Here is a 20,401-nt window from a genome sequence, read left to right on the forward strand (position 1 = left end):
TGGCCTCAGGACGAGTACATCGTGGAATACTCCCTGGAGTACGGCTTCCTGCGTCTGTCTCAGAGCACCAGACAGAGACTCAGCATCCCTGTCATGGTCGTCACTCTGGGTGAGTCTAAATGACCAGGACTTGTCACATGACCTCCCCACATGACCTCTGACCTTTCTTGTACTTCTGTGTAACTGTTTAGATCCCATGAAGGATGAATGCTTTGGAGATGGCTTCAGTCGCTTCCTACTCGATGAGTTTCTGGGGTATGACGACATTCTGATGTCGAGCGTGAAGGCGCTGGCTGAGAACGAGGAAAACAAAGGTACGGAGACTCCACCCACTGCCTTAGGTCGGGTTTACGTTAGCAGGATCATGATGTCTCTGTGGTTCTTTGCAGGGTTCCTGAGGAACGTGGTGTCAGGAGAACATTACCGCTTTGTAAGCATGTGGATGGCCAGAACCTCGTACCTGGCTGCCTTTGTCATCATGGTCATATTTGTAAGTTCACCTGAAGCCACATTGTCTCAGAGTTCTACCAGAACCTTTTAACACTATACCTTTGGTTCTGTTTGTGTTTTAGACTCTGTCGGTGTCCATGCTGCTCAGATACTCCCACCATCAGATCTTCGTCTTTATCGGTTAGTTTTCTCTGAGGCACCAAACACAGAACCAGACCAGTGCAACTCGGTCCAGTTAGACTCAAATCCATTCAACATGCAGTCTGGACCGGTTTAATGAGGTCTTCCTCCGTCTACCTGAATCTGTGCCACACACCAGTTAGGTCTGGTTTAGTTCGATCCAGAACAGGACAGTAAACTCAGTCTGGACCGGTCCAGTTCAGTGTTGTTCTCATTCAGACAGTTCTGGTTCTGTTGGGTTTTATGGTTTAATGAAAACTGGTTCCGTTTGAGTTCAGATTCTTCCAGATTCTGATGTTTAAGTCCAGTTAACCTTTATTACTGTTCTAACAGAGCTTTTGTTTTCTTTAGTGGATCTTCTGCAGATGTTGGAGATGAACATGACCATCGCCTTCCCAGCAGCCCCTTTGCTCACCGTCATCCTTGCCCTTGTTGGTAAGTTTGACCTCCAGATTATTACTTACTGTTTTCACAATAAAGGTCATCTCAGGACAAACAGGTCCAGTTCTTATCAAACTATTTTTGGGAATAGATGTTACCTTTAGTAACCTAGAAACAGTCCAAGCAACATTTTATATGGAGGAGTTAAAGGACACATTTTAAGTCTAAAATATCTTCTGTGATGTCACTTCCTGTCATCAGGTATGGAAGCCATAATGTCAGAGTTCTTCAATGACACAACAACAGCCTTCTACATCATCCTTATCGTATGGTTGGCCGATCAGTATGATGCCATCTGCTGCCATACCAACACCAGCAAACGGCACTGGCTGCGGTGAGTCACATGACATGGTGTCATGGCTGCCACGGAGCTGCTGACAGAGCTCCAGATCAGAACTATGACAGAGATCAGTTTAATAAAGCTGAGCTTTTTGTTTGCTAGCTGGCTCAACAAAACCTAACCCTCCTCTCATAAGGCACTTTCACAAAACCGTTCAGACTTAGACGCCTCTGGCCGCCTCGGTGTGATTAGTGAACAGGACGAGGCGGTGAGGGGGGTCAAAGCCAGCCCACCCCCCATGCTCCTTTGTTGCTGCAAGGTGAGGTAGTTACAGAGCCAAAATGGTCGACAGGTGAAAAGGTAAGCCCGCTTTGCTCCTCAATAATGTGATGTAGATAGATGGATACAAAAATACATCCATACTTACTGACTCATTTACTTTCTTTTATTAATCCTTAAGGAAAGTGAAACATCCAGCAGCAGCTACCCAAACACAGATCCCCTTAGAAAGCTCCAAAAAAGCCCTTAATTGACACATGACACAAAAACTCCACTCAAAACCCCTGTAAAAAGCCTCCCATCTAAAATAAAATGGAATAATAATTAACTAACCAGCCCTACACCCTCCCACATTTACAGAAACTGTTCAGATGACTGCCTCCTCCTGCTAGAGGTGTTGAACAGGCGTATGGCGAAGGGGACAAGAGTTCCTCAGTCTGTCGGTGGACCAGGATGGTGGAGAGCATTGTGTCCAAGTTCTTCTCTCTGTCACAGACACCACACCAGCCCTGAAGTGATGACCGCCTGGTTGCAGGATTAAACAACAGATTTATTACAGAGGGAGGATCTTTGCATTTACCGGTAGTTTTAAAATGGGTTAACCACAAACAGGATCACTACACTGAGTTCATTGGTCATGTTTGAAAACGCCACACATTTATTGCGCTGCTCCACATCAGCACAGCTGAGTTCTGCTCCATGCCTCGTTTGCTTCTGCCATGATGGCTTCATTTCTGAAAGCTCACATCTGTGCAGAACAGGGCCAGCTCCAACGGTGATGTGTGAACGATCAGAGGACCAGTCTTTCAGGCCTGTTTTGTGAAAGTGTCTAAACATAACAGCTTCTGTGGTGGTGGCTCTGTTTGATCCAGACTTTCTGCTTCAGTCTCTGTTTGTTCACATGAAAAGGACCATCATCATTTCAGCTAAAAATACATCAGGTAAATATGGTTACATGAAAAAAACCTCTGCTCTTCATCAGAGCAGCAGAGAAACTGGGTTAAATAAAATCTCTAAGATGATCCTGAGTTTAGGGGAACTCAGAGTTTCTCCTCTTGGGTAAGTTAACTTTGATAAACTCAGACTTTGTTGAACCTCCTTTCTGGAATATCCCTCAGGTTAGATTAAGTAAAAAAATTAAAGTGTTGAAAGTAAAAACATGGCTGGATCAGAACCACAGAGGACACAGATGAGTCTGGTTAGTTGTACCTGATGCTTTTAAGGTCAGATCAGAAAGATCGGCTCCTTTTTCCTTAACGTTCAAGAGTTTAGTAGCTCTGACTCTGTCCTGTAATATAAAAATTATTACATCAGATGGAGATTTGATTATAAATAGTGCCTGATATACAAAAATATTATTAAATAAAATCTAAAATAAACAGTTTCATGAACTTCTCAGGAAATCTGAACAAAATATGAAAACATATACAGCCTCATTTACATCATTAATTTAAATTAATTTATGTTTCTGTTATGTTGTGTTGTGCAATCCACAAGATATTTAGAGATGAAAACGAAGCTGGCACAGTGGTGTCAAGATACAACTTTCTGTCCGCTTCTACCAGGTGCCAGTGGAGAAAACAGGCACTACATTTTCCAACAAAGATTATAATAATTTGTCACATATGTTTATTTTCATACCTGTTCTTACAAACCTTCAACTGAACTCAGAACAGGGTAGGTTAGGGATTACCATGGGGGAGTGGTTGTGACACAATGATTAAAGTTCTGTTGCCACGACAGATTTCCATCATCTGTAAAAATGAAAAGTTTTTCTTTTGTTGATCCCAAGCTGGATAAAAGATGGAAGTTGGAACTATGATATCCAAAAGGAAACCAGGAGAGTCTGAGTCTCACCTGGGGGAGGTCAGGATCTGATCACATTACTGTCTTTTTGTAAATGGCATTCATTAGAAAACACTTTGCTGTGTGCTTTGACTCGGGGCACAGACACGATAAAACCTTCACACCGTGACCAACTTTATTTATTTATTTACATTGCACTTTAACACCAGCCACAGCTGGAACAGCTGGACCAACGCACAGAAAAAAGGCTAAAAAATGTCTGTATATCCGTCTGTGTGTGTGTGTGCATCTGTGTTTGTGTGTTTGTGTTGGGGTGTGCGTCTGTGTGTGTGTGTGTGTGTGTGTGTGCGTGTGTCTTGTGTGATTGTTTCTTTCTCCCCTGGTCACATGACTCGTGCAGGTGTGCTCAGGTGGTCTGACAGTGTTCTGTTGGGATTCTGCAGGTTCTTCTACCTGTACCACTTCGCCTTTTACGCCTACCATTACCGCTTCAACGGTCAGTACAGCAGTCTGGCTCTGGTCACCTCTTGGCTCTTCATCCAGGTCAGAATCCTCCGTTTGTCTGACGTTCTGCTCCGTCTGTGTGGAGCTGATCCGTGGTTCTGATTGGATAACAGCCGTCTTCTTGTTGTTTCTCTGTAGCACTCCATGATCTACTTCTTCCACCACTACGAGCTCCCTGCCATCCTGCAGCAGATCCGGATCCAGGAGATGCTGCTGCAGAACCAGCAGGCAGGTCAGAACCAGACGGCCCTGCAAGACAACCTGAACAACAACAACAGTGCCGCCGCTGCCGCCGCCGCTGCCGCCACCGCTGCCGCCGCCGCTGATCCGGGACCTGCCGGAACTGGCCAATCAGGAGCTGCCGGCACAGACCCACCGCCACCGCAAGGCGAACCCCTCCCGTCATCATCGGTAGGAGGCGCTGGGGAGGAGAGGGCGGAGCTGAACTGGGTTGCTCAGACGGCGGCCATCATCACTGAGGCTTTGACCTCCTCTGTTGGTCCGGGAGAAGCTGGAGGTCAAGGTTCAGCAGGAGCAGAGGTGAATGTGGAGTTCTGTGTGGGAGAAGCCACAGGAGGAGGAGAAGTTTTAAATGCTTCAGAAGAAGCTGGTGGAGGAGGAGGAGCCAAGATTCAGCTTATACTCAGCAAAGAGGCGGTGCCCCCAAGTGAGGTGGAGCTTAACCAAACAGCGCTTCAAGAGGAGGTGGAGCCCCAAGAAGAGGCGGTCCTTCACTCTGTGGAGCACCAGGAGGAGGCAGAGCCCCAAGATGGAGTGGGGTTTCACAAGGCGGGGCTTCATGGCGAGGAGGCAGAGCTGTCAGACATGTCTGCCCCTCACACAGGAAGCCCCACCCCTCAGAGAGCGGGTACAGACTGCGAGTGCAGACAACCTGAGCAGCAGCACCAGCAGAGCTCTGCTCACCTGAGCTCATCCTGAAAGTCCAGGTGTGCTCCCGATGACATCATCATCTTACCTGTATGACGCAGTGCTTCAGTTTGTCAGTTGATCATTCTGATTGATTAGATTTCATTAATCAGGTGTTTCCTTACCTGAGGACGGGACTGCACCTGACCCAAAACAACCTCAAACAGAACCAGAACCATGTTTGAATGTCTCATTGATTAGTTGATTAGTTTTTTGACAGCAGAATCTGGAACGGTTACATGATCGACTCCATCAATAATATCATCAGTAACTTCACCAATAATCAATTTAATAACTGATCAATGATAGATCAAAAATAACTGATACTTTATTTCTTTACCAAACAGGAAGGAAAACCTGTCGTCATCAGTCAGCTGATGGATCATTGATCAGAGTTCAAGCTGATCAATAAAAGTGATCAATCATCTGACTCAGCAGAAACTAATAGATGGCCAAAAACTAATGAGGAGTGATTGGTTTAGATTATCAGCTCCTGATCAGTGATCAACGCTGACTCTGACAGGCTGAAGCACAAACTGAACTCTTTCCATCTGCTTTTATTTTGGAGGGAACAGGAAATGGAGCTCAAACTGATCACTCGGTTTGATCCAATGCCTTATCAACAATTCTCAGACTGTCAGCAGCTGATTGGTTGTGCAATATGACACCATTTGTGTCACAGTTAAGACCCCACCTCCTAGGAGGGGAGTGGTCTGTCTTCATGATGCATTCAGGGACAGTTTGAAAAAATGATTGGTGTCATGAGATGATGAGGAGATGATCACATGTCTGAATCACCTGCAGGAACCTGTTTAAGGAACCAGAGGTCAAAGGTGACATGTTTGTCTGATCTATTAATCCTGACTTGAAGCTGCTCAGTGGCCTCGTCAATGCCTGATCCCTCCATTTACTGGAGCTTCTTTCTGTTGCTGAGATTATTCTTTGCTTTTTCATCAAATGCTATGAAGGAGGCGGAGCCTGACTGTGACCATCAGACACTAACTGGGGGCGGGGTTTATTCTGAGACGTTTCTTCCTAGTGCCTCTTTGCTGGGTGACTGTAGCTCATTAGAATTCTGAAACTTCTCAGAATGTAATTAAAACCAGAGCAGACAGAGGTACCGCCTCCTGCAGGTGAAACACCTGTAGGACAGGTTAGGTACCGCCTCCTGCAGGTGAAACACCTGTAGGAAAGGTTAGGTACCGCCTCCTGCAGGTGAAACACCTGTAGGACAGGTGAGGTACCGCCTCCTGCAGGTGTTTCACATTCAGAACAGGTGAGGTACATCATCCTGCAGGGTATTTACCTGCTGAACAGGTGAGATACTGCCTTACAGATGAGAATAATTGATTGATTATTGGTGTCTGTATTGATCAGAGTTGTGAGTCACCTGTAGGTCATAAATAAAGTTGTTTCAGTGGAACGTCTTTTCTTGGTTGATTTTTTTACCTGTGGCCAGGTCTGTACCACCCGTCTGAACCAGTTTGGGTTTTCTGGTTTTAATGAGAAACAAAAATAAGTTCTTGTTCCAGAAATGCTTCAGATGTTCGTTTGACACCTGCAGCCTGAGATCAGCCAGCAAAACCAGATTCTAATTTAGTTGAGCGTTTAGAGACAGATAATTGTCTCCACTGACTCTTCTACAGTATTGAGAAACAAACCATGTCAGTGAACCTGTTTGACAGAATAATTATAGACTGGATGTGAAGAATCATCAGTCAGAACTCGAATTAGAACCTGAGGAACAGTTATCATCACGTCTCTACAGCACTGGTTCCACAGAAAACTCAGTCTTGGTTCTTCTTTCGTTCTAGAAAATGTAAATAAATTTGAGAGAACCTGAATTAAATTTGCTTTGCTGTTTTGCAGGTTTTGTTGCTCTGAGGGCCTACAGAGACTGGAGCTGTTTAGCTAACCATGAACACATTGGTTAACCACTGGTTAACCACCTGATAACCATTGTCCACTTTTAACAGGGATTCTTCAAATGTTCTCCACTGATTTAGTTTCAAAGAGTTTATATTTGGATCACGATAGTAATTTACTTGAACTGCTCAGTTTGCCTTTACTTTTTCTCTGGCATCAAAGCTTCTGATGGTTAATTAGTTTCTTATTTAACTTGTCATTAGTTGAGACCAACATTTAACCTGAAGTGGTTTTTAGACCACTGACTAAACCCTAACCCAGGGTCTGGGTGTTAATGACTGTATAACCTTTTCTTTAAAAATATGTTGTTAACTCAGAATGCCAAACAAAAAAATAATCATACATGAGCATCACAGACACAAAGCTCTGGTTCAAACTGATCTAAACCCCAAATATTCTGCATCATGTTTACCTGCGGCTGGAGATGAGCATCAGCCGTGACCCAGAAAGGAGAAGCAGGTAAAGAAGATGGATGTTTCACCTGAAGGCTTTGGAGCTGTAATGCTCACTCTGAGCCACAGGAGGGCGCTTTCCTGTCAGAATCTCTTATTTTAATGCACTGATTTCAGGTCTTTTGATCTCCTGCTCATATTTTCCTTCAGAAATATTCCCAAAGAGCTTTAATTTGTCAGTTACAGATAAAATTCTGTTAAAATTAGAGTTTTAGGATGAATTTAAACTCGAAGAAGACATGAAACCACCGACATGCTGGTGTGGCTTCTCAGTCATTCAGGACATGGCAAATCTTAAAAGTTTAACAACCAAGCCAGTGGACTTTTATACTGTAAGAAATGTTTCACTTTCTATCCAGAACTGAAAAGCTCCATAGATAAGAAGCAAAAGGTGCCTTCATTTTAACCTTTAAGATGAAACCACAAAGTTCTTTTTGTCAGCCCACAGGTAGCAGCTGCAGAGACAAGTAGGTTACCTGTAACTTTTCTAAATCAACCCACCCCTTGTGGTCAGGTTAGTGTCTGCTCTGAGTGTATTTCCTGAGCTCTTTCTGTACGTCACAGCTCTTTTTGGAAAGTTCTAGTTTGTCCCACAACTGCAACAGAATCTAAAAACAGCAAAACAGTTGTTGTCAGCTTTAAACCTGAAAAAAACAGCAGAACAACTGGAGAAACAAAACAATGGCTTTGGTAAGTTCCACCGTTTAGTACTTTGTTAACCAGCAACAAGATTTTAAAAGAACAGGAAGCTGTTGCAAAGACCTCAGAACTGGACTGATGTGATCTACTCCCCTGATCTTTGTGAGGACTTCTGGATCAGCTGCAGCTGTCTGATGGAGGTTTTAGGAAGACCAGCAAATACTCTGCTACAGTAGTGAAGTTGGCGAAAGTTAAATGCTAGGTCTTGGTGAGTCATCAGACCTTTAATTTTAGCTGTATTCTTCAGGTGGTAGAAGGTCATCTTTGTACCTGTCTTAATGTTTCTGTTCAGACTCAGATCAGAGTCCACGATCACACCAAAGTTTCAGGTTTTGTCAGAGCTTTTTAGCATCACAGGCTGTGAGTGCACGCTAACTTTTAGTCTTTCCTCTTCAGCTTCAAGAACTCCTTCAGTTTTATCATGTTGAGCTAAAGAAAGTTCTGACACATCCTGTGGTTGATTCGTTCACTCGGTGCTTGGATTGGACTGTAGTCTCCAGGTGAGAGAGTGATGAAGATCTGGGTGTCATTCATAGTTATGGTGCTTCGTCTTGTTGTTTTCTAACATCTGGGCTAAAGGGAGCATGTAGATGTTAAACAGAAGAGGCCACAGGATGGAGCCTTGGGGAACTCCACATGTAACTTTTTTCATCTCAGATTTGTAAGGACTCACCAACACAAAGAAGTTCCTGTCTTCCAGATATGATTTAGTGTTGTGCCAGAAATACCACTCAGTTCTCCAGTCAGTGCAGTCATATGTTGAGATCAACCGTGTCGAAAGCAGCACTGAGATCAAGAAGAATTAAGACTGAGACTTTTCTGCTGTCAGAGTTCAATCAGATATGATGAAGACAGCAGGAGTCGTCTCAGTGCTGTGATGAGGACAAAAGCCTTTAGTGTCAAGAAGTTATTTAATTATTCAAACACAATTTTATTACTACAATTTTAGCCAGAAATAGGAGATCTGATTTGGGTCCACAGTTAGGTGTTGAGTCCAGGTTGGTCTTTTTGACAACAGCAATTTTTAGGTCCTGTGGAAAATCTCCTGAAACAAGAGATGCATTAATAATCTGTAAAATCTCAGCCACACAGTCTAAAATTTTTTTGAAGAAGCTTGTTAGAATTACATCTACACAAGAGGAGGTTTTCATATGTTGTATGATATCCTGTAGGTATGTCTGGTTCATGGGATGAAACTGTGTTATATTATCTAAACAAGGATGTCAGCTTGTCTGATTTTGTTCATCTTTCTGTAAAAAAGGTTGAATGATGTGACAGAATAATGTCCGTCCCACTGACCTTGGAATGCTCAGGCTCTGATCAGGTCCAAAGTGTGTCCTAGGTTGTGTGGACTCTATCACATGCTGACTCAGCCCAAAACTGTCAAGAACCTGACACAGCACTTTAGCCCCTCTGTCCTGTGGATCAGCTGAAAGCAACATATTCAAAAGAAGTAACATTTCTATAAGGTAGCTGTTTGCATTGGAAGGAATCATTAAAAATATCACAACTCCACCTCCTTTATTATGTCATTAACTCATTAAACTGAAGTTTGACTCGATAAGAACAACCACTAACCAATCTAAACAAGTTTTAGTTAAAATAAAAAATCCAGCAAGTGCTTAGTAATAAGCTTATTGATTAAAAATGCTTTTTCTGTTAGTGATCTCATGTTTAAAAGGTCCAGCTTTGTGAGAATTTCCTGGATTCTTTTTGCCGTATCAGGAACCATAAGATGATGTTATCATCTTTTCATTCCCTAAGAATGGATTTAATGGAGGTCTGTGAGATGTTTGGGGTTCTGGGATATTTTTTTAACCTTGCCTGCTTTCATTTAGTAAGATTTAGTCAGAATTCTTCAGTACTGAATTAGTTCAGAGTGAAGAGATGAAAGGAATGATGGAAATAAAAACATTGTTTCATTTGTAAGAAATAAAAATTAACTTTATGTTGTAATTTCTATATATAAAAGTTTCTGTTCATTCCTGTTGTGCTTGATATGAATGTTTGTCTTTATTGGCCCTATTTATTGCTTCAGTGAGGTTGTTAAGGGAGCCATTTGTAGTCATTTGGTGCTTGGGCATAGTTTGGGTTTGTTTTATTTGGTTTTTGGTAGTTCAGTTAGTTTTGTTGGCAGTATTTGGTTTGCGTGTGGATTGACACTCTAACCTATATTTTGCTTTAACACTGGGGGTGGTGTGGGGAGAAAGATATATATGTGTTTAGGTAAGAGGGGGGCAGCAGGGGGGTAGGGGAAGGTCCTCTCTCTGTTGTTTGCAGGTTAGGCTCTGACATATTTCCATGTTGAGCATAAAAAAGGTGGAACTTGGTGGTCACTACACTTGTGATCAAACAAATCTATTACTATTATGATCCATTCAGGAAGGGATTTTGTTGAACTGTAAGAAAGTAATTAAAAAAAACCTTAAGAGCCAAACAAATAAAAAATATTCCATTTTTGAATGAATTTGTTTTCCAGGCATGGTTAATGTTCTGACAATGGCTCAGGACATCGCTGGGACCACCATGGGACAGGACAGCATTCAGGACTTGAAGCCGAAGCAGTCAGGTCAGCAGCTGCTGCAGCAGCTCTCACAGCTCTCAGAGGTGGCGCTCTGGAGGGTTCATTGGTGTCTCAGTCAGAACCTCTTACCTGACTGTCCTCCTATCCCCCTACGTTGGCTCCATTCTGCAGACGCCAGCAGAACTGCCAAAACCATGATGCTGTGCTACCATGAGGACAGGGCGCTGCAGATCCTGGCTGCAGTTCTAAACCTGATGGGCCCAGAGCATCCAGTGTGTCATATCATTCACAGCATAAGGCTATCAAGACCTACATCTGTTCCCAAACTGGTTCCCCAACTAAACCCAGATTCTTTGAGGACTCTCCGCAGGAGACTCATCAGCAGGATTCAAAAACCTGATATTGTCCTAACTGCTCTGCTACACAATGAGATCCTGGACTCTGCAAACCAAGAGGCACTGATGGTCTACGCACTTCGCAAGGACAAGAACCGGGCTCTGGTGGACCTGGTTCTAAGGAAGGGACGGGAAGCCCAGCAAGCGTTCTACCAAGCCCTTAGCCAATCAGAGCCGTTCATGCTAGAGGAGCTGAAGGATGACCAAATCAAGAACAAGGTTTGTAATTTCAGAGTTAAATTATGATGTCAGAAAGATGTCACCAGAGTAATGATGTCATGTGCTGTCCTGTTTTTATTCTTTAGGGTTCTACAGAACCATCAGACTTGATGTTGGAGTCTCTGGTCTCAGAGGAACTGAGATGTTTCCAGTGGATAGTCAAAGATTACTTACCTCCAGAAAATGTGACCAATGGAAACTCTCTGGATGCAGACTGGCAGACGACAAAAAAAATTCTGGAGCAACAGCTTGGACACAAACAAGCAGAAATTGTCATCAAGAAGCTGGTTCTGAAGATTGTCCCTGTGCTTTGTATGTCTACACATCTCTGACCCCCAACTCCTAACCCTAAACACATAACTCCTAACGTTTGTTGATCCAGTGCTCCACCACTAAAGATTGGTCCTCTTTGAATAAAAGTCATTCTTGTGGATAATCTCACGGTCTGTGGAACTAACTACACAAATAAACTAGATCTTTAAAAATGAGGTTCTTTAATAGAAGGGATCAGGACCACACCACAACAACCAAAACAATCACCACACTTTCCATCACCCAGCGGGCAGCCCTAACATTTCAATACATTTACCTGAGACACCAAAACTTACAACTCAGATCACCAAAACTGTCCCAAAACTACACAAAATCCCGCCTAAACAATTACAGTTCATACTGAACCCAGCAACTCCACGTGCTGTTTCACTTCTCTCCCAGACATGATGCTAAGCTAAGCTAACAGATTCCCGTCTTCAATAGTCATTTTGCTAAGCTGTGTTAACAGTTTCTTAACCTTCCTTCTGGTTAAAAAATAATTGTAAATCACAATATAATGATGTCATCTTGCTGCAGGTGTCCATCTGGAGGACCAGGAAGTAACCTCACTAAGCTCACCTGACATTAGAATGGATGTAACTGCACCTCTGGTGAGAATGTGCTAATTATGATACTTCCTAATTATTGGTTAAATGGCTAAAGCTTTGGATTGATTACCTGTTTGATTGTTTCAGAATGAGATTACACCTGAAGTCCAAATGAATGGCAGTATGTTCAGGTAACATACTCTACAGGCAACCACACACCAAGTTTTCCCTGGCTTTCCATACCGAAGATGATCAATGTGACATGTTGAGATTATGTCTTAGATAAAACAAAGCAAAAAATTGTAGATTTATTATGGCAGGGAGTGATGTTCAGAGTGATGTAGCTGTTTTAGACAAATGACGATGTTGGTTTGGTCTTTGAGGAATGGAAACCATTCCATTCTATATAGCATATTATTTCATTTATATGAAATACTAATTTCATACATATGCAGCTCTGAAACAGATGCATTCATCTAATTATTGTGATGCCTGAAACCTGTTGCTCTGCTCGCCGTACAGTCAACTACTGCAATTCAGAAAATATCCTCATCATACTGTCTACACCCATCAAACACAACGTTTAATTAAATGTGATTCACCGTGAGCTTTAAGGTGAATGAAATCACATGGAGTCACTTTTCAAATTGAGTTGTTGATGTGAGTTTATTTCAGCAGTTTGTTGAACGTTAATGTTAGATGTTAGGTGATATTGACTGAATGTTGGTTGCAGGTTGTTTTCTGTTTGTTTGTTTGTTGGTTGTTGTATATGTTATTCTTGTTGGTTGCTTTTGGTTCGTTTTCATGTTGTTTCCCTGACTCCTCAGGTTGCATTGTCAGATTTCTGGGATTCATCGCTGTCTCTGGACGGATCTGGTATTGGAGGGCTTTGGTGATGTGGTTTATGAGATGGTTCCCTGGGATGTGGACTTCCTGTCCAGTAAAGGTCTGAGGCCTGCTGGGCCTTTGTTCAGGTTTACCCTGCTGACAGGAAGCTTCCACAAACTCCACCTGCCTCACTGCCAGCTGCTCTCAGGTCAGTGATTTGCAAAGTCTGTGCGGTTTAAGTTTCTCTTGCTCGTGTTCTTCCTAGTTGGTAAAATTGAAATTTTAATAAAGGCAGGACATGGCAAGAGACAGACAGACATCATCATTACAGCTTCTCCACTTTCTGTTTACACTTCAATCCTTCTAGAAACACTGAAATAATTATCAACTGGTTTATTTTTTTCTTCAGCTTGGAAGAAAACAAACAAAAACTCATCACCTCCAATTCGTTATGATGATGGAATCTCTGTTGTCTTTATGTTTTGTGAATGTCAGGACTTTTTAAGTCCAATAATTAGTGATCAATGATTTTTCTGCTTTGCAGGTAAACTTAAACACTCCCTGTCTGTTGCTCACATCACCAGAGACCACGTGGATTACATAACACCTGGTCAGGTGACAGATAGTCATGTGATCTTTGACATCCTGGGTTTCTCATGTTTCGGCTTGGTGACATCAAGAAGATCCAGTCAAGCAATCAGAAGTCTGGTTCTGCTCTTCTCTCAACCCTCCAACTCAGCCATCTTTGTTCTCTTGTTGCCCAGAAATGTCTGCCTTGCACAGGTAAACAGGCCCTGGCCCCTGAGACTTACCTGCTGCTGGATTTGTGACAGATCCTGTTCACACGTGATCTGTCTGGTTTGGCTGATCAGAGTCTTGTCTGTTCATCAGGTGAGGAAGGAGTGGAAGCGACGAATTGGGGCGCAGTACATTGAAACGATTCCAGACTGCAAACTGGTCCCAAATCAGATGTATAAACTGACCGGAGAGCCTGTCACCATCATCCAGCCAGAGGTACACCATATTAGACTGCTCCTTTATTTATTCCAGAATAATCATATTTATTAAGCTCTGCCCCTGCTCACCTTCCTGCACCTGTCTGTGATGACAAGAAAGGTTATTTTCCTTTCAGAGTTCAAAATTCATCAACTTCTCTGATTACAACAACTTCCTGCCGTCATTTGAGGTGTGGCTGCCTGATGATATTACCATGGTGACCCTGAAGCTGAAGAGTCATGTGACTGATTGGCGTCTGATTGGCTGGCTCTTTGGCCCCACAGACTGTGAGGTTTGGAGTCGAACCATCCAGCTGCCAGGTGAATGATACTCACCTGGCACATGCTTCAATAATCAACTAATCACACATCAGACATTTAGAGACACATACATGTTCATTCACACAAACCTTTATAATGTGCGGTTCTTGTCTTGGTGATGTCTGTCTGCAGAGTCTGTTTCGGGAACAGAGTCGGCGGATTTGGCCATGCAGCTGTTTAACATCCTGAGCCAGCTCAGTTCTGAGGACATGAAGGTTTTCCAGCATCTTCTTACTCTCCAACCTGATCCCATCCCCATCAGTCGGCTGGAGGACGCAAACAGGATCAGAACGGTGAGCCTGATGGTCCAGCAGTACTATGCTGAGGGGGCCAAGGGGATCACTGAGGACCTCCTGAGGATGATGAAGCAGAACCAGCTGGCCGATGAGCTGCAGAAAATCTGAACAAAGTGGAATCAACTGATCCAGGACTAATCAATGAAACTGATTGACCCTAACCCTCACTGGTCGTTTTTTGTTTCCATTTCATATTTAAGATCATCAATCCATAATCACTGAAACACCTTCTTCTAGGGGATGAAAATTACCATGACGCTTCAGTCCTATTTATGAACTTCCAAGCATTCTTTAGTCTTTCTGTTGTTAGAATACAATGTGCATGTGGAAGTGTTTAACTCTGAACTTTTGTAATAAAGAACCTCGTGAATTATATAAAAATCGAGTCACATTCTCACTGTCTTGTTGCTTGATTTGCTTAAACCGACCCCCAGTCTCGACCTCTTGACCCAAAAAGGAGAAGGAGGTGAAGGGGGGGGGGGGGGTCGATATGATGGTGTGTGTGTGTCTGTGTGTCTGTGTGTGGTTCGGGGGCGGTATGAAAAGCCCAAACCAGAAAAATAAGGACGCTCACCCCTTGGATATTTTACCTTTTATTTCTATTATACATCAGTTAAAATAACTTGGCCTTTTTGACAAAAAAAGAACTCTTCAATGACAGAAGAAAAGTGATTTCTACAAAGACACATAAATAAAACACATTTCCCAGAGTACATCGCTACCGGCAGCGGATGTGACGTAGAGGGACGGAGCCTTCTTCGCGCTGTTGTTGCTCAGCATGTCCAACATGTCGGCTCCTCTGGAGGTGATCGTCAGCAGCGACTCGGCCTCGCAGCTCTGGAACTGCACCGTGTTCGACCTCCACAGCGGCTCCAGCCTCCTGTCGTACCGCGGCGGGAACTCGGCGGCCCGGAGCCTCGCGCTGCTCCGGGGGGAGTTCCTGCTGTCCGGCCAGCTGGGCAAGAACTTCATCAACGTGTGGGAGATCCAGAGGAAGGTAGGAGCACACCTGAGCGCCGAACCAGCACACGGGCCACCGGACCTTCAGACTGACAGAACCGGATCTTATTTAGATATCCGACATTTTTAAAGTTCGAGCCGGTTTGCAGACGAGGATTTTAAAGCTGAGCCTCAGGGGTCTCCAGTCCTGGTCCTCAGGGTCTCCAGTCCTGGTCCTCAGGGTCTCCATCCTGGACCTCAGGACCTCCATCCTGGTCCTCAGGACCTCCATCCTGATCCTCAGGGTCTTCATACTGGTCCTCAGGGTCTTCATACTGGTCCTCAGGGTCTCCATACTGGTCCTCAGGGTCTCCATACTGGTCCTCAGGACCTCCATCCTGGTCCTCAGGACCTCCATCCTGGTCCTCAGGGTCTCCATACTGGTCCTCAGGGTCTCCGTCCTGGTCCTCAGGACCTCCGTCCTGGTCCTTGGGGTCTCCATCCTGGTCCTCAGGGTCTCCGTACTGGTCCTCAGGACCCCCATCCTGGTCCTCAGGACCTCCATCCTGGTCCTCAGGGTCTCCATCCTGGTCCTCGGGGTCTCCATCCTGGTCCTCGGGGTCTCCATCCTGGTCCTCAGGGTCTCCGTCCTGGTCCTCAGGACCTCCGTCCTGGTCCTCGGGGTCTCGGTCCTGGTCCTCGGGGTCTCCATCCTGGTCCTCGGGGTCTCCATCCTGGTCCTCGGGGTCTCCATACTGGTCCTCAGGGTCTCCATCCTGCATGTTTTCCTTGTTCCTCTGCTCCAACACACCTGATTCAGAAGTTAAATCACCTCTTCATGTTCTGCAGAAGCCTGTTAATCACCCATGATTCAGATCAGGTGTGTTGGAGCAGAGGAGCAAGTAAAACCTGCAGGATGGAGGTCCTGAGGACCAGGATTGGACACCCCTGATCTAACAGAATCAGGAGGACCTGCTAGGAGGTTCGGCTCGGAACACATCAACCGAACTTCAGTCCTGGTTTGAAGGAATCCAGCTGCAGGACTCGGCTTTCAGGACAAAAAACTTTTAAGAAAGCCGTAGTTTGTTGCAGAAAATCAGTTTGTTTTGATTTAGCTTGTTGTTGTTGATAAAAACTGATTTTAGAAAGATTTTGCTGCTTCAGTGGTTTCTGCTAACAATCTGGTTCTGATCACATCAGTGACCCGGTAACAGGTTTAACTTCTGGTCGGCCATGTTCCCACAGCAACCAGGGAAAACCACACGCTCCAACCTTGGATATCGGATCAGAACTCCATCTTGCTGGTTCCCACTATCCATATGATCGCACAGGAAGCAGTCTTATTGGTCACCTGTGAATCGAGTTAAAATTGCACCAGGAACCGCAGATTGTCTTTACCTTTGACCCCACGTTACTAGGATCCACTCAGGAAACTACAGATGCACCGACTCTGGTTTCGTGGACCAGTACCGATTTCCTGACCTGCCATCACAGGTTCTGCCAATACTGATTTTTCTCTGAGCTATAATTAGCAGATTACAAAATATTCCTCCATCTATCTTCTGTACCTGCTTCTCCTCTCCGGGTCGTGGGGAGCTGGTACCTATGCCCAGCCGTCCCTGTGTGAGAGGCAGGGGACACCTGGACAGTCATATACAGAAACTAACAGAAACACTCACCAAGGGACAATTTAAAGTTACCAGTTAACCTAATATTCATGTTTTTGTTCTGTGGGAGGAAACCCCACACAGGCACGGGGAGAACATGGAAACTTCACCCAGAAAGGCTTCACCTCCATGGTGCCCTCAGTACAAAATATATGTTTTACGTTTCTGGACAGCTGAAAAATTTCTGTTCTGTTGTATTAATCAGTGCAATCCTGTTGAAGTATAGAACAGAAAGATAGTTGTGGGAAATGAATTCATGAATAAGTGATTAACGGGCTTCTGCTGACGTGAAGACCTGCTGAAAAGCAGAGAAACAGTAAAAACGAGTGGGATAGTGTTCCTCGAGGACCAGGGTTGGAACCGCTGCTCTAGATGATTAGATAAAGGGACCCAACAGAAAAATATTTACAGTGTATTACATCACGTTTCTTTCCTTACAATGTCTCCGTTTAAAGTCATTCACAACTTTGTCCCAAGTAATTTAAAAATCTAAACTCAATGTTAAGTCATTTATTTGTTGACTTTAAGTATGATCCCTTTTGTTATTAACAATCAATAATTACACACATTAGGAGCAGAGGGCATGCCAGGTGTGAAGGAGAAAGTGGAGCAGTTGCACGACAACAGATCCACAACAAAAAGGACAAAGTGATCACAGTGCTGACATTTTACCTAACATCTTTTGTTAGAATTGTTAGCATTGGTAAAAAGAAAAGCAATCTCTGTGCCTACCTAACAAAGACTGTCTGAACAGACCTCTGAAGCCCGAGCGGGACCAGCTTCCTTGTCCAGAGGTTTTAAATCCTGCCCCCTCCATGTAAAGAAAGAGGACATTACTAATGCTAAAATAAAAACGTAGGATCCTTTGTTTCAGGTGTTGACTCTGGTTGATTCACATAATCCTTACCTTGCTGCTGTATGTTCAAATATTAATGTTTCTAACGTGTTTAGCTGTAATTAGTTACTTGGTGTTTGAAAGAAAGGTCATGTGACATCATGATTGTGGGTGGGAGAGAAGGCGGGGCTTTGTCCAGACTCTAGTTCTAAAAATACAACATTTAATTCAGTTTGTGTTGCGCCAATTCAAAACAAAAGTCGCCTCAGGGCTCTGAAACATTCACACAGTTTCAACATCAGGAAGTAAAAGTTTTCTAAGGAAGCAGCAGATTGTGTCAGAGCTTCACTTCGTCTCAACCTCCCATCCTGAGCAGCTCTGAGGCGACAGTGGAAAGAAACAACTCACTTTAAACAGGAAGAAACCTCCAGCAGAACCAGAACCAGAACCAGAACCAGGCTCAGGATGGGCGGCCATCTGCCGAGAGGACAGGAAAGAGACACCAGACACACAGGAAGTCGTCCAGGTGTAGTTTCTACAGGAAGTCAAAGAAAAACTCATGGAGAGTAGAGCGAGTAAAGACATCAGCAGANTGTGTCAGAGCTTCACTTCGTCTCAACCTCCCATCCTGAGCAGCTCTGAGGCGACAGTGGAAAGAAACAACTCACTTTAAACAGGAAGAAACCTCCAGCAGAACCAGAACCAGGCTCAGGATGGGCGGCCATCTGCCGAGAGGACAGGAAAGAGACACCAGACACACAGGAAGTCGTCCAGGTGTAGTTTCTACAGGAAGTCAAAGAAAAACTCATGGAGAGTAGAGCGAGTAAAGACAGCAGCAGAGAGAGGACATGTGGACAGTTTGTCCTCCAGCAGTCTCAGCCTATAGCAGCAGAGAGAGGACATGTGGACAGTGTGTCCTCCAGCAGTCTAAGCCTATAGCAGCAGAGAGAGGACATGTGGACAGTTTGTCCTCCAGCAGTCTAAGGCCCAGTTTGCACAACGCTGTTTTTAAGTGAAATCGGAACAATTATGATGCGTTTTAGCTGTTTTACATGACAGTAATTAGATTCTTTGACAGTTCAAATTTTGAAATTAAGGTCTTGGAGTGAGAGCTTTTTGAAACTCCCGTCATCTTTTTAAGGGAAAATTTAGCTAAAAGCGGAAATGTTTGCAGCTGTAGTCAGTCAATAGCCTATTTCATTTAATCTTTTTTCTCCTTTTTACCAGTAATTGAAATAATTTTATTTCTAAAGAATCTCATGAAGTCATAGGGATACATGGTTCAGCAGAGAGAGGACTCTTCATTAGTCGAGCTGCAGAACTAAACAGAAACCTGGGATTGCTCTTCTTCTCCTCTGTGATAACATGGCTGTCCTGCTGGCGTCAACTCCCAACAACGAAAACACTTGGGCTGTCAGTATAATATGTGTATCCTACCTCACACAGCTCAAAAAGCTGCTAGCATGTTTCATGACAGACAGAGGTTAAAAAGGTTAAAAATCAAAGCTGTAATTTCTTCTTCTGTCTGTTAAACTCCAGCTCAAACTGACCGTCACCTCACATGATGAACACTAGATAAGATTTCTTTGTGGAAAATGTTTCCTTTTTAATAATCCCTCCACCTTCTGTTCTTTGTCTGTCTTTGTTAATAAACACAAACCATCCAGACGGCTAATTTCACAGTTTTTCCACTCAATGAAGGCGTTGCCAACAAGTGGCACCGAGCGGCTTGTTTGGTGCGTTCACTGATCAGAAAAATATCAGATTTTTGAGTGTTGATGGCCTGGTCATGAGCCATTTCTGTGGTGCATCCTTACAAAAAATGTTTCCAGTGCAAGGTCAGAGGTCAGGTGTTTATGACATTTACAATGTGCTGCAGCTGGATTTTATTTTGAAAGGGTTACCTGGAGTTTAGGTGGGTTCAGACAGGTGTGAAAGTCACGTGACCGTACTTTGTGTCCAGGATCAGTTGCAGCAGAAGATTGTGTGTCCAGGTGTGGTCACCTGTCTGACGGTGTCACCTGACGGAGCCTTCCTCGCCGCTGGAGTTGCTGAGGCCGTTTACCTGTGGGAGGTGAGTCTTGTTCTGTGGTATTCCTCGTCTGGTTTACATGGCAACAGTTTGTAAAATCTGTTCTCTGATTTGCCTAGGTATGCACAGGTAAGCTGCTGTGTGTGCTCAGTCGACACTATCAGGACGTCACATGTCTGAAGTTCACCGACGATGGCAGCCATTTTGTTTCTGCGGGAAAAGATAACCTGGCACTGGTGTGGAGCGTGTGGAGGTAACACTCACCTGCTGACTCACCTTAGTCACACGGGTGTGTTTGGGTCAGAACCAGCAGGTCCAACAGGACTCTGAACAACAAGTTCAAACTAAAACGCTAGAATAAAAGGGTTTCAGTACCTGAAAAACAGCGTTTGGGTCAGGATGTTGACGGTTTCATCTCAACTGAATCAAAGACTTTATTATCTTTAAGTCTTTCCTTGTGAAGAGGTTTGACCTGTGAATGACTGAACAGGCTGTAATACACCCTGACCACGTCCAGAGAAACCTCACTGATTTCCAGCAGCAACG

The 20,401-nt window shown here is 44.1% G+C and overlaps 3 protein-coding genes across 4 annotated transcripts in view; all 3 read left to right on the top strand.

Moving 5' to 3' along the window:
• Positions 1 to 6,290, top strand: part of tmem259 (transmembrane protein 259) — an 8,748-nt gene extending 2,458 nt beyond the window's left edge. The window contains exons 4-11 of the mRNA XM_037975238.1: positions 1 to 109; positions 192 to 314; positions 390 to 490; positions 573 to 630; positions 982 to 1,065; positions 1,273 to 1,405; positions 3,880 to 3,979; positions 4,079 to 6,290. The exon at positions 1 to 109 is cut by the window's left edge and continues 1 nt beyond it. Of these exons, the coding sequence (XP_037831166.1) occupies positions 1 to 109; positions 192 to 314; positions 390 to 490; positions 573 to 630; positions 982 to 1,065; positions 1,273 to 1,405; positions 3,880 to 3,979; positions 4,079 to 4,879 (1,509 nt within the window). The 3' untranslated portion in view covers positions 4,880 to 6,290. The remainder of the gene's footprint in view (positions 110 to 191; positions 315 to 389; positions 491 to 572; positions 631 to 981; positions 1,066 to 1,272; positions 1,406 to 3,879; positions 3,980 to 4,078) is intronic.
• Positions 6,291 to 6,435: 145 nt separating this feature from the next.
• Positions 6,436 to 14,757, top strand: LOC108228439. Of its 2 annotated transcripts, none has more exons than XM_025003233.2 (10): positions 6,436 to 8,152; positions 10,424 to 11,082; positions 11,169 to 11,394; positions 11,932 to 12,005; positions 12,090 to 12,133; positions 12,770 to 12,978; positions 13,315 to 13,553; positions 13,662 to 13,784; positions 13,903 to 14,086; positions 14,219 to 14,757. In XM_025003233.2, exons 1-10 carry the CDS (start codon positions 8,140 to 8,142, stop codon positions 14,488 to 14,490), a joined length of 2,043 nt encoding a protein of 680 aa, XP_024859001.1. In that variant the 5' UTR covers positions 6,436 to 8,139; the 3' UTR covers positions 14,491 to 14,757. The 2 variants fall into 2 exon arrangements, with proteins under 2 accessions (XP_024859001.1, XP_017259480.1); XM_017403991.3 differs by having other exon boundaries at positions 6,436 to 7,935.
• A 368-nt stretch (positions 14,758 to 15,125) lies between these two features.
• The window catches only part of wdr18 (WD repeat domain 18), a 16,979-nt gene continuing 11,703 nt past the window's right edge, over positions 15,126 to 20,401 (top strand). The window contains exons 1-3 of the mRNA XM_037978744.1: positions 15,126 to 15,379; positions 19,787 to 19,897; positions 19,975 to 20,108. Of these exons, the coding sequence (XP_037834672.1) occupies positions 15,161 to 15,379; positions 19,787 to 19,897; positions 19,975 to 20,108 (464 nt within the window). The 5' untranslated portion in view covers positions 15,126 to 15,160. The remainder of the gene's footprint in view (positions 15,380 to 19,786; positions 19,898 to 19,974; positions 20,109 to 20,401) is intronic.

The sequence above is a fragment of the Kryptolebias marmoratus genome, linkage group LG1, assembly GCF_001649575.2.
Source record: "Kryptolebias marmoratus isolate JLee-2015 linkage group LG1, ASM164957v2, whole genome shotgun sequence".
Classification (NCBI taxonomy): Eukaryota; Metazoa; Chordata; class Actinopteri; order Cyprinodontiformes; family Rivulidae; genus Kryptolebias; species Kryptolebias marmoratus.

Excerpts from the sequence above, each read along its gene's own strand:
- LOC108228439 (XM_025003233.2), top strand. Across the intron at positions 12,979-13,314 it reads TCACTGCCAGCTGCTCTCAG|GTAAACTTAAACACTCCCTG; the intron begins GTCAGTGATTTG and ends TCTGCTTTGCAG. Across the intron at positions 14,087-14,218 it reads TCGAACCATCCAGCTGCCAG|AGTCTGTTTCGGGAACAGAG; the intron begins GTGAATGATACT and ends GTCTGTCTGCAG.